Raw genomic sequence first — 13,479 nt, forward strand, 5'->3', positions numbered from 1 at the left:
TCTTCTCTAGAAACATTATTCAATTTGGTTTATCAGAGAAGAAATGAAGGATCAAAATAGGCGCAGATCATCTGGAACATACAAATGACAGCCTGTCGATACTGCACAAACAAAAAATGAATGAATTACCAGAAAGAGCGACTTTATAATGACTAAGGTGTTATGCACGTTATTTGACGTGGATTGCAGAGAAACATCACGGACATATTTGTACATCTTCAGCAGCAGTAAGCTATTCTTGATATCTTGCGTTAGCCTCATAGCTTTAATATATCCCTGCAGTATGTATGGTATAGTCTTCTCTAAGCCGTAATGAAAGTGTGGCTTCTAATTAGATTATGTTTAGCAAAAGATGAAGATAAACAAAAGAAAGGCAGGGAGGTTAACCAGCAAGAAGGCCCGATTTGCTGCCTTGCTAAAAGGGAAAAATAGATTTAAACAGATAGGAAGGGAGAAAGATTAGTGGAAAAGTGGAAATCGGTGCACGAGTTTTCGATGCGTCGTTTCCGGCCTTGCTATACGTGCAAGGGAGGGGCGGCATCGGCGAACTGTTTTCTATCTCCCAAGGTGATCATTAAGATGACATGAAAAGGAAAATATCCAATAAAGAAACGTGGCTGCAAAATATGCAAATATCGAAGAATATATCTTAACGTTCCTGTACGTATATCTCAGGCTGCATTGGGGCCTCGTTCACTTCTCAGCCCCCTCCGCGCTTGATATTCCGAGCGCGTGATGTTTTCTTTCACCTTATCTCATTTCTTCTTTTTTTTGATCGATACTATGTGAAAAGCAGTAGCCATCACCTATAAGTGAGGTGAGCGAAGCTATTTCTTTTACTGTCATATCGATTGTGAAAAAGTAAGTCTTGAGCGATAGGACTAAGTGAGCATGGCCCTTCGTGCTGTGCTATTGCGTCGCCATTCCGGTGCCAAGCTTCCAAGACATCATTTATGCGAGTCTGTCTCGCCTGTGTCAAGCAACCCTCTGATATGCGGCAGAACCGGAGCACCTGTATTATCTAATAAAGAGAAAATTAGTCATCCACCCAATCGTAGTAATTCCTACAAAGGGAACCCCCACACGGGTTCCTCGTAACAAAAAAAGAAAAAGAAAACTCTGTGATATCTGTCAGCCGATCCATGCGTTGTATTACGTTTCCTACAAGAAAAAAATATATCGTCTTGCCAGTGCTTCTGTCACCCATTGTGTACCGGCCCGGCCACACACACACAAAAAAAAAAATATATAGCGATTTGGTTTTTTGAAGTAGTGGCAGAACAGAGATATATACACTTGCTTTTCAGAGTGTTTAGAGCGAGCGCTCTGAAAGCCTACAACTGTATAGACTATGTGGTTAGTTGGTCTTGCGTAGTGATCATTGGACCTAGCGGAAAGATTGTCGCGATAAGGGAGGCCAGGCGGACAGGTCAGATGCTCACTATAGCAAGTGAGGATTCAATGAAGCCTTACTTATACGAGCAACATAAGCATATACATGCATGCGTTGGCAAAGCACGCACACGCGCCTCCGGCACACATACACTTCGTCACGTGAATAGCATGAGTTGTTCGCCCCTTGAGCTTAAGCTCAGTTTGATCTTGTTGCTGAAATTGACGTTAACGTATAGTTTTTTTTTTTTTTTTCCGATGAAGACCAAGACACGAACGAAGGTTAACGCGCACACAGGTGCTGTATACACTAGCAACCAAGCCTATTTTAAAGATGCCGTACATCTTATACCCTCAGGAACAAGGGCAGAATTCACAAAGCTTTTTCGTTGTTGAAGAATATTTTCCACTGACCAGTAACCTTCGCTAATACATGTACGATATCACGGTATTGCCAGAGCTCTTGCTGCCAGCCACTTTAGCGTAAGAATTGCTTTTTTTTGAATGTTCGAGGCACAGCGCTTGCATAAGTTTTCTTTATATTGCTTCCTTTACAGATATCCGCACACAAGCATCTGCAGATATTGCATATATCCGCAAGTGCATGTCTGCAAACACAGCGTGCAGTGCATGGCTTATCTGTCGCTGAGCACATAGATATGTGTGGCATGTTTCGAGGGATGTTGGAAATACCGCGCTCGTTAGTGCTCACCTCTGTCTGCATCGTTATCTCATGGGCTACAGGAACCTTCCGGTTGAAAACTGAACCGAGCCACCCGAATTGAGTGAAAAAAGCTTTACCTCAGGCGCTTCTATATACAAATACGCAGGAGGGCAGAAGCATTTTTGTCTTTCTAGATATGCACCGCACCTATTAAGATTAGGTTTAGTGCATATAACAGAAAAGAAGTATAACACCCGTATTCTCAAACGATCCTCTATATTCGAAACTTCCTTGTCTCCACTGAGTTGGGCACAGCCCCATCTCTCGACTGAAGGAAATAGTGCGCTTTTCAGTAGTTACCATGGTGTGTCAGTGAGTTGCAGTGACTCCTTCTGTTGAAGGGTGGCGCTGGCATCCACTTTCTTGAGTCTAGGTGGAGCTTTGAGGGCAGGAACGTCCCAGAATACGGGGGTATGTGTACTGACTGCAAGGAGCAGAACTCCCTTACCAAAAGTTGTTAGAAACTCAAGCGTCAAGTTTATACAACTCTCTGACTCAGCAACAAAGAAATAATACCGGAATTCTGTAAAGTAAAGCGTGCGTCTAAATGCGACAAAATTGACGTATTATAGGCGACACTGAAGTATACTTTATTTGCGAGTAATAATATTACCTCGCACATAATGACGGACACCTAATTTTCCTGGGCTTCCTCACCTCATGTTCAGTGTAAATATAAGAGCTGTTGGGATACTAGATCTTTAGGAATTACAACCGAAACTCGTGGGAAATTATAGTGACGCGAAGTTTATTATATAGTGCCTCCTTATTTCGCGCGTTTGCGACCTATACGCTCTTGCTTCTCTATCTTCCGTTATGTAAGGCTAAAAATATTAATTGAGTGCTGTTTATGTCCTGATGATTTTAGTATTATAGACATTATTAGGTTCAGTTTAGGATTGAAGCATTAATTTTCCGAAATACTAAGCGGGATCTGATTTTTTACGATGAACAGAAACTATTGAAAATCACCTTGTGTCACCATTCTGAGAGCTTCTTACATAACGCTTCACATCATAAAATAGTGACAACTATGTTAACATCACAGCGTCTCACAGCTCTTGCTTTTCCTGTTTTGTTGCTGTTTATTGAACTTTATGAGCCTTGAAATATAATTTGAAAGGCTGGCTATACCACAAAGGTCAAACAATTAACCCAAGCGAGTAAGAAATTGAAAAAAAAAAAAAAAAACACGGAGTGGCAAAGGCAAGAAGAAAAGAAAATATATCGGGGGAACGCAACTTTCCATAAATAAAGAATAGCCTGTCATGTCTATGCACAGTCAGAGAACGCGATGTATTTGTTACACGTGAACGTTCAATCACACCGAATATTACCAGAACGTCAACAAAATAACGACTAAAAAAGGAAGCGAGAGTGAGCGAAAAGAACTTTGCACATAGCGCAGCGTAAGCACAGCGCAGTAGAGTTGACCACAAATATTTACGGACCATGGCATCCAAGAAAACGTTGAATTTCTGAGAAACCTGTAAAAGTAGCCAGTAAAACAGTACATCGTAACGCTGTTCGCATACACTAGTAGAAACTGCAAATGCAGATACCAGGCTGTGTTATAAGGCTGCGGAGACATTCACTTCTCGGATCACATGATCCCGTCATCCGTAATCCTTTGTGGTCGACTGCACGTACAGATTGATCGAGAAAAAGGCCATTGAGAGGCCCGAGTTTTTAAGTTGCAATCGTAAAAATCCAACAGACAAGACAAAAAAGAAAATAAATAAATAAATAAATAAAGAATCAACCAAAGAAAGTAAAAGAAGGAAGCAAGAAAGAAAGAGTAAGGCAGGATGGTTAACCATGTAATGAAGCGAAGAATAACGTAGGGGACATTGAGGGTTCTTTTTCAGTTTAAATATGAAAACAATAAGTAAACGGGAAACGAAACAGGACGAAAAGACAACTTGGCACAGGTGGTATCCGAACGCGCATCTCCGGCACTACGCGTGCGACGCTGTACGGAGGCGGCCGCCATCTCGTCCGATCTTTGCGGTGTTTTTTTTATAATATTTGGGGATGGTCCCTCTTTTGTTATTTACACATTAAAATTTTTTTGAACAGTGACTCCTCTATGCTTTCTTTGGCTTCACTACTTGTTGGTTTTACGTAATTGTGAGATAGAACATTCTAAATCAGTGGCATTAAGCTCCAAAGAAACATAGGAAAGACTCCAGCAAGTTCTTCATTCCGCAAGTATTTCTTATTACACAACATCCAAGTGGAGCAATGCCAGCTGACCGACCGAGGGGCGGCCCAAAAACGTTCCTGGCCCCAGCTTTGCTGCTGCGATTGCAGAAATAGGTCTAATTGCGGTCCACATGATCGACCGAAGCCTCGCCTAATGCAAGCCGTCTGTTTTTCCAAACAGGAGCGGCAAGTGAAGTAGACACAACCCTGACGACGCGATAACTTAGCTAACGAGGAGCTTAACGAACCAGACGACGCAGCGAAGCTGCGCTTAAATCGAGTCAGGGTAGTAATTCCGGTTGAAAGCGTGGGGGTACTTTTAAACTAAAGTCCCAGACTAAGACGAAAACACAAAATTTCAGTAATGTAGAGTAGCTGAGTTGAACAAGACTGAAGGCTCGCCATCAAACGTATGAACCGAAGAAACGTGTTTACCGGGTAAATGCCTCGGTCTGCAGCCGCCGAGGGCTCTTGCCACTGCATTGCGCATACACCGAATAGCGCGCGCTTAGACAAACAGCTTGCCGTCGCTTACATTCGTGAGCATTAGACAGTTCCGGTCGGTTGAACTAGTTCTCCGCTAATGTGTCCGCCTCATCTCGCAACGTTAATTAAGGAATCCAGGTCAAATTGGGAAAATACCTTATCACAACTCTAAGGCTGCTTTAACCTTTTCCATTGGTAGTCACATTGTCGCTTTGTAGTAGCATTTCTCCCGAACGCCTATTCTTGTCTTTTTTCCTTTTTAATTTTTCATAAGCCCAGTAAGAACATGACATAGGGTATCATGTTTTACATCTCATGCCACTAATACGACGTTAGCAGGTAAACCTAGCTTTTTTTTTTTTTTTTCGTTTTGACATGACGTGTCGTTAGCAAATTGAACTCCATGCGCTCCAGGAAATTCAAAGTACATTTCTGACGTCTTCAGTTTTCTAAAATATTTTTTTATTGCGCAAATTACCTTAACCGTATTACCGTATATGAGGTGAGCGCGCAACCCCCCCTTGGCGCTTTGTATGTTCGTGGGCGTTTCCCATGCAGACGGGGGTCCGTTTTGCTGCACGTCCATTTATGCACGTCTGGTTTGCTACCTTGCGCTGGGGAAAGGGTTAAGGGGGCGAAAGAAGATGCAGGGAAATAAATGTCGCTAGTTACGTGGACTTGTAAACTTGTACGTCGAGCCTATGAGTGGAGCGAGAGCTACATTAGGGCATCATACGAGAAGACAATGACATATTAATAGGTGCGGCCACGCACATGCCAGAACTTCACTGAGGTGCTATAGTGGAACCTGCTAGAGTCTGCGTGAGCCCACGTAGTGAAGTGAGAATTAAGGCTTGTCACCGGACTGTCGCTGTCAACGCGTGCACGTGCGCGTTGCACGAGAACACCATACTGTGCAGCTCTCGCCGTCGACACTTCATCACACCGCCCCTCCTCCTCTTTCTCCATGTGCTATCTCTGTTGCTCCCTCAACACCTTCCCCAGCATGAAGCTGCAGGCCAGAGGAATTTCACTCAGGCCGACGTCTCCACCGTTCTGCTCTTGTCACTGTCGACGCTGTAATCATTCTCATCTGAGGCTCACCGCTGATGTGCTTTGTGTCTTCGCCTTGAAACACTGACTCCGATCCGAGCTCGCTCTGTGACAAACTGGTCAAACTGGTCGATAAAAAACTGGTCGCTGCCTCAACGAAAGGCTTAAAGAACATGACTACAACGTGCACCGAGCTATACAGGGACACTTAGGAATTCACTGTCGCGACTGGGGATGTAAGCCGAATTTTTATCGGTGTGAAGTGCTAAAAAAAACACCGATCACAACTTACGCGGGATATTATTGAAGCTGGTCTCATAGCAAGGGTTGGCAGCACGTGCGTTAGCGCGCCATCTTTGTGCCTACCTCCACAGGAAGTAAGATATCTTGATCAGTTTAACCTTGCATGACAGAATTCCGCGTTCTGTGACTCGTAGTGGTGCAGCCTTCTATCGGTGTGAAGCTTTGTGAAGTGTTCGGACGACATGCGCTGATGCTTTCTTGTAGCTATATATTTCGTGCAACCTGCCAATAAACCAGTTGGAAGTCAGCGCCCTGTTCCTTTATCTGGCTGGCTCGGCTTGTTTCTTCCTGTCTATGTTGCGCTGTAACAGTTTTAGAATGCGATACCAACTCGCCCAATCCTCAACCCTAGTGAGCACCCTCCGTGGTTGCTCAGTGGCTATGGTGTTGGGCTGCTGAACACGAGGTCGCGAGATCGAATCCCGACCACGGCGGCCGCATTTCGATGGGGGCGAAATGCGAAAACACCCGTGTGCTTAGATTTAGGTGCACGTTAAAGAACCCCAGGTGGTCCAAATTTCCGCTGTCCTCCACTACGGCGTGCCTCATAATCAAAAAGTGGTTTTGGCACGTAAAACTCTGGTGCTGCTCTAGTACTGTCTAGACACTGCCTTATATATGGGTCTGCGTTCTCGTCAAGCCACCAAGTGGCAGCTTTTTTTCCGTAGCCCCTCCATCTGTAGCACCTGGCGGAAAATAATGATTTGGTTTGATTTGATTTGAAACCCCATAATTTTTTTAACCCTAGTGAGCTCTGTGACGTTGTGCTGCTCACGGAGCAACGGCCGTCCTTCGAGCAGGTGGACACCAGAACCGGCGACGCCGTGCCGCTCGTGGTGGCCGCGGGGGGCGGTGGCCACTCCGCCGCTGCCGCGGCGTCGGCGGGTACTGCGTACGCGGGCGTCGCGGGCAGGGGTTTCCAGGACAACCAGCCGCCGGGTAACGGCCTCTCCGCCCCCGAAGGCAAAGGACCCGGTGAGTTCGCTTTGCTCTGTAGAGCTTGCTTCTCTGCGAGCTGACCACAAGTGCAAAAAAGCCAGCTTTACAGTACTAAATGGGCAAACCGCGCTGAGCGGGTAGCAGTTCGTTGAATTGGCTCTCTAGTGCGTAGCTCGCCCTTTTACGAGCCGCACACCACACTACGTAAGGATTCGTGACCCACGTATTGAAAACAATGCCTCCCCTTTTCGAGTTACCACCACATTTTCCTATGGGATGTGTCTGTGTCTAACCTATTTTTCTAGCCTCTTTCGAGGGCTGATCCTAAAGGTAGCGCAGCTTAAAAATTTTGACACAGCTCATGATAATATATAAGGGCAGTGATCCTGATGAACCATATAATTTGTTCCGGGAGCTGCTTTGATGACTATGATTATCATAATAATGTGATGATGACGGTGACTGTGGGGACGATGATGGTGATTATGAAGATGACTACGACGATGATGATGGTTGTGGCGATGTTGATAACTGTTCAACCCCAACTCGCCCAGAAAGACATTGTCTTTCGCCGACTTCAACTAGACGTTGAATCGTCTTCCAATTTTTCTTTTTCAGTATTCCACTGCACAGAACTGCGCTTGTCTAAGAAAAAGCACCGCGAGAAAAGCGTGCTATCTGCCACTGAGGTTGAATTGTGAGTGACATGGCTGAGCTGGTTAGCGATAAATGAAGCGTGATCGAAAATTTTCAGATGGTAACATCCACACAACAAAACCGAGAATATCATTGATAATTCTTATATAGTGACGCTGTTCGTTTGGCTAAGAATCAGTGGTGCGTTAGCCCCGAGACGTTTGAGCGACGCCACCTAGCGTGTTGTGTCAAAGCTGGGGGACTCTGCTGGCACATAGCGCGCATGCTCGTAACGTGATTACTGCTGATGTTATAAACTGATATGTTTTAATATCGCTTTTGTAAGCATTATCTGCCTGTTTCCACAATAAGCTTGAAATGCGAGTCTTCTGTGGCGACGCCACTCAAATCGTGATGATTTCGCCGCAACGAATACGTGGCGCCATCTTTCTCCGCTACAGCGATGCACGGCGTTCGGCGCATTTGCGGTAAATGGCGTCCCTGTTTTGATGCAGTGAATTTGACATTCTTCATATGGCGTTGCCGCAGATAGCGCACTTTGGATTTATGGTGGAGGAAAGGGACAAGTAATGCAAACTGCGGTGGTAAACTGATTCCACAAGGAAGTGCTAGCCGTACACAAAACGTCAGTGCTCTGCCAGCTCTGCCAGCTGTCCAGCTGGCAGAGTTGTGCTTCCATTTATGCAACACTCGGTATATCGAGAATGGGCGCTCGATTTCTCGTTTTTGAATAAGCAGATGTAGTGGCGGCGGCTAATGTTTTCTAACGCCATTGTCTTGCACGTCCTCATTTAAACGGTCTGCTTCCCATTAGCTTTAACCTTTTTCTATTTGCGCTCAGGGTTCTTTGAATAACACAGCTTGAAGCACACACTGCGTGTGCTTGAAGTAAAGACAAGTGGGTGGGATGCTCTGTGAAACTCAAACGTGAACAGCACAGCAGAAACAGAGGCATAACAATAGTGACTTTCTTACTTGGCTTTGCTTAACAGCACGCTTCATTTTACTATATAGAGAATGGTATATTGCGCTTCAAAGTTGTAATCAAACGCACTGGTACGTCCGCTGCATAGATATATTAAATTCCGCTTGTGCTCTCTTGATTTCCATTTTCGCATTGTGGGTTTGTTTTTCTAAAATATACTTGCCGCGCACTCTTGCTCGACTAAGCAACATCTTACTCAGGGTGTCTGTAACTTAGTTTTTGTCTTTTCGCCTTATTGATTCATTACTTTCTGTGTAGAAAAACAAGTGGACCAGAAATAAAGGTGCCAGAGAGCGCCTAGGATCTTCAAGCCTTTACAATCTATGCTCGTTCAATGAGTACGTATTGTAGAAGAAAAAATAAATAATATGTTGGGAAACAAATATCCAAAAATCAGCCATATAACGATACACAAATACTGAATTTTCCCCGCTCCCTCAAGTGACTTCCAAGGAAATAATAAAGAAAAGCAAGTTAGTGCACAATTTCCTAATTACTATAAGGCTATGGAATAGTCTTTCAGGCAGCAGTATTTATGATAACAAGGTAACAACTCATACAATGTTAGAATTGACACACAAAAATACGCATTGTACGTCATAAACCTGACTGGTTGTGTAGACATTTGTTGAGTAAGCTTAGTAAAAGGAAATGTTCTGTTAGCTCAAGCATTGCTTTCTTATCATTCAGGCGTTTAGGAACTCTCCTGGCGGCACCTCTGTATGTTTCCTTGTCGGCAATAAAATTCGACAGCTGAGCTGGTCTATCCGGCTTCTCGCTGTGAACGCAGGCTGCGACACCTTTCACACTGCCACTGTTTACACGGTCTTCTGTAACGTCTGTGAAAATAGCGCTTGAAAAAAAAATGCCGCTGCTTCTCTGCACTGCATGTGATCCTGTCGACTGCGCCAGAATCTCGAATGATACACAGTTACCTTAGACTGGCACATGTGCCATCTTCTTTTATTTTGTTTCAGTCCTCCTCTGATTCGTCGTTGCCTCCCTTACCAACCGTCCCAAGTTAGCTTTCTTTTGCCGTCCTTCTTTAGTTTGTCGCAAGTCCTAATGAGCACTTGTGAGGGTGCGAAGCGAGCGAGTGACGTCACCACACTTATGGCAACCTTGCGCTGCAGGCGGCGGGGGCGGCTGGAACGACAGCGCCGCCGCTGAGAGCAGTGCGACCGACGAGCCTACGGCTGGCCGTCCACTGATGGACGGCGCCGCGGGGGGATCGGTGTGCGCCGAGGCTGCCCTGTGGAACACCGCCGGAGGGTTTGGCGGCGGGGGCGGAGGCTGCGCTGGTGGAGGAGGCGGTGGAGGCTGGAAGGTAACCGCTTGCGACTTCAGACCTTTCTCTCTGCTCGATCGATGCAGAAAAATTCGACGCCGGACTAGTTGGTTAAGCGTGCTGACATTTCTGTGCGCAAATTTATGGCACGACCCCCCCCCCCCCCCGCTCCTGAAGCACTAATCACACAGATGAAAAAAAAATGCCCTTGGTGTCATGTGCCTTAAATTTTTGGGCACAAATTTTGGCACTATCAAAATGAAGCGACCACTCCCATGAGAATGAAGCAAAAGATAAAGGTATAATTGACGTTTCGTGACCACTACGGCTTCCGTGTTCACAACCTGCCAAGGGATTGGTTTAAAATGAAAAAAGAAAGAACCAGTAGCGGACCCGCAGTGACAATTATACATTTATTTCTTTCAACCTTAGATGAGTGTTTCATTTCTATCACCCTCGGCTGACCAGCTTGCGTCAAACGTTGCACTACTTCTCTGCTTTATCTCGGCAACTTCGCGTAAAGTAGTAAAAGCTGTGCGTCGCGCAAAACAACCGCGAAAGAGAACCGCGAGCTCGAAACCTTCCGCAGCTCATGTACATATCACAAACAGTGCCGTTTCACTAATGTCTGCTGTTCTCCCTCACTGTCCCGTTCGCTCAACTTTCTCCCACACCATCAGCTTTTTAAAAACCCATTACCTCTCCACCTCTGTGCAAGCCGACGTTCAGCGTGTCAGCTGTTGGCTAGACAGCTACGGTGCCCCCAGCAGAATTTTCCGCTCCTTTCCGCCCAACCACAAATAAACAAAGGAGGGCCCATTCGTCGTCGTCGTCGTCGGCCCGCCCCATGATTGCTCTTATGCGACGCTGACTAAATGGAAGCTTCGCGGAATAATTAGCATAGGGCGCGATGGGCGGGTCATTTTACCTTATCTGGGGCTCGCAGCGGCGTGTCGTTAGTGACTGCTCAGACAATCTCTATCCACCCTTCGCAGCTATGCACGAAGTTAGTGACACGGAGCACTATTTACCCGCAATGCTTATTTGCATGTGTGAAACGGCTTCTTGAAACCACAGGGAGCGAGCACTTCGGGCGACGATGATGGTCGCGCATTTCTAATGCCATCCTCTTTGGGACGGGGCAGCGATGACTAGTCACCTAGCCTAGCTTGATCTAACCAAGTTTTACTACATCTATTGGAGTCTGGCATTTTGTATGTCACTACATTCTGTCCTTTCTGTTCATCGAAACCCCTATAGTAGCGTGGTAAAGTTACCTACGCCTCTTTAGCGTAGTTACCTACGACTGAGCCAGTTGGACGGCCATCTTCTGTCCGAAGAAAGGATTTCGCAACATCGACACCACCTAACATCGAATTAGAAGGGCCTTGCAAGTGCTACTGCGCTTCTTGAGATCGACCGGCCTGTGCGGACGCCTGTGATTGAAAGGAATTTTCTGTTACTTGTTCGCGTTCTTTTTCTTTCTTTCCCCTTAGTTTTCTCTCTCCCTCTCTATCTGTGCTCTCTTTCCAACACCTATATCCTCCACCCCAGTGCAAGGTGGCAAACCTGAAACTCTCCCCTGGTTAACCTCCCTCCCTTTCCTCTCTCACTCTCTCTCTCTTACCTACGCCTCTATCGGCCCCAGCTCCAGCTCCTTCCTGCTTTTGTTCCCCTCACCAAAAAACTCTAGACGTCTCTTGCTTACCTCAACCGCTAACCTTCTAACGCTCCCGTTAGTCTTCTTAGCAGCACATCGCGGCTTGGTAGCGAGATGGGAGCGCGGTTTTACAACCGGCGCGGCGTCATCTGGCGTCATTCCCGGCAACCTCATCTGTTTCGCTGGCTGCAACTGTCCTCTCGCCGTCCATTCCTGTTCTAACATTTGTCGCTCCCCGACTCCCGTTCTGTGGCGTCAGTCGTATGTGTGAGGGCTTCTCGAGCACGTTTGGGAACAGTTTCGAGAATCTCTAGTAACAGCTTCAATGACAAAGAAACTAGAGAAGAAAAAGAAGTCATACGCGAAACCACGTGCTGTCGTGTTATCACGTTATCAATGCAATTCGTTTCTAGAGGCGCCAGTTTCGAGTATGTAGCCGCGCAGTGTTACACATAAATTTCTCGACAACGTGATTGTGCTAAACGAGAAACACACAAATAGAAACTGCGCCGTCCTTGAGCCAGCTGTCCATACATAAAGATTGTTTAACGAACGAAAGAGAGCGGGTTGGTCGCTTCGAAGCCAGCCGACGCTGGCCAGAGCACGGAATCGGCCGACGGTGCACAGTTGAAGATCGCCAGCAAAACTGGCAGACACTCGAGGAAGCACGAAAAAGCGACCACCCTGGCCGGCTTACGTCTGTATCGCGGCGCATGGACAGGATATGCGTGAGCCGATCCCGGAGATAGTGCAACACCAGGTCGACCCGCGGTGGAGGGGAAGCAGGCTTCAAGCACTCCGCTAACTTAAAAAGAAAGTTTACTATCTTGGGTTCAAATAGAACCACATAATGTCGGCGTTGTGAGAGAAACACTATATATTGAAAGACTGAAGATGAACGGGACAGGCAAGGCTAGCAGACCCGTTTATTCCGCAGGCACTGCCCACGATCCAGGACGAAGAACAAGGATGATGATGGCTATATACAAATAAGAACGATGAAGTGCGTTAACTGTGCTAGAATACATACATACATACATACATACATACACACATACATACATACATACATACATACATACATACATACATACATACATACATACATACATACATACATACATACATACATACATACATACATACATACATACATACATACATACATACATACATACATACATACACACACACACACACACACGACCGCGGCGGCACTTGTGTTGGCGATGTGTGGTGCCGTATGAAAATAAAATACATGTTTTCAAAAGGTATGCTGCCCATGTATACAGCCTAAATGATTTTGTGGTAATTCGTCCCCATATGAATGTTGCGGCCCCACGATTTCATATTTTTCAGGTGCGCGTTAAACAACCTCCAGGTGATTAAAATAACCCCGAGCTCTCCAACGCGGCGTCTCTCATTATCCACTGTGCTGTTTAGGAACGTCACACACACATCAACTTATTTTAACGCGATAGGGTTAAGGGCCCGTCGTCGCAGAAAATCCGGCGTCGGCGTCGGACGTTGCTTCGGCAAAAAAAAAAAAAAAAATCGAACATAGTTCCGAACAACGCATACCCAATTACTCCACCAAATTTGCTCATACCTTGTCTTTCATTCTTTACAAAGTTATTCCTCGGAATTTTGAGAACGGCATCGCACAAACTAATGTAATGAAGAAAAAAAAACACACCGACAGCGCATATCTTGTATGTTAGCGCTTCTCAGACTGAAGTATTAGAAGTGCGAAGTAATAACAGGAGATCGACCCACGCAAGAGGCCG

General features: G+C 45.9%; 1 protein-coding gene across 2 annotated transcripts in view; it reads left to right on the forward strand.

Annotated features, from left to right (window-relative positions):
- Alk (Anaplastic lymphoma kinase) overlaps positions 1 to 13,479 on the forward strand; it is a 195,795-nt gene that overhangs the window by 121,508 nt on the left and 60,808 nt on the right. For both annotated transcript variants that reach the window (XM_050181497.3, XM_055072757.2), the window contains exons 14-15: positions 6,964 to 7,138; positions 9,878 to 10,071. In XM_050181497.3, the coding sequence (XP_050037454.1) occupies positions 6,964 to 7,138; positions 9,878 to 10,071 (369 nt within the window). The remainder of the gene's footprint in view (positions 1 to 6,963; positions 7,139 to 9,877; positions 10,072 to 13,479) is intronic.

This window comes from Dermacentor andersoni, chromosome 7, assembly GCF_023375885.2.
Source record: "Dermacentor andersoni chromosome 7, qqDerAnde1_hic_scaffold, whole genome shotgun sequence".
Taxonomy (NCBI): Eukaryota; Metazoa; Arthropoda; class Arachnida; order Ixodida; family Ixodidae; genus Dermacentor; species Dermacentor andersoni.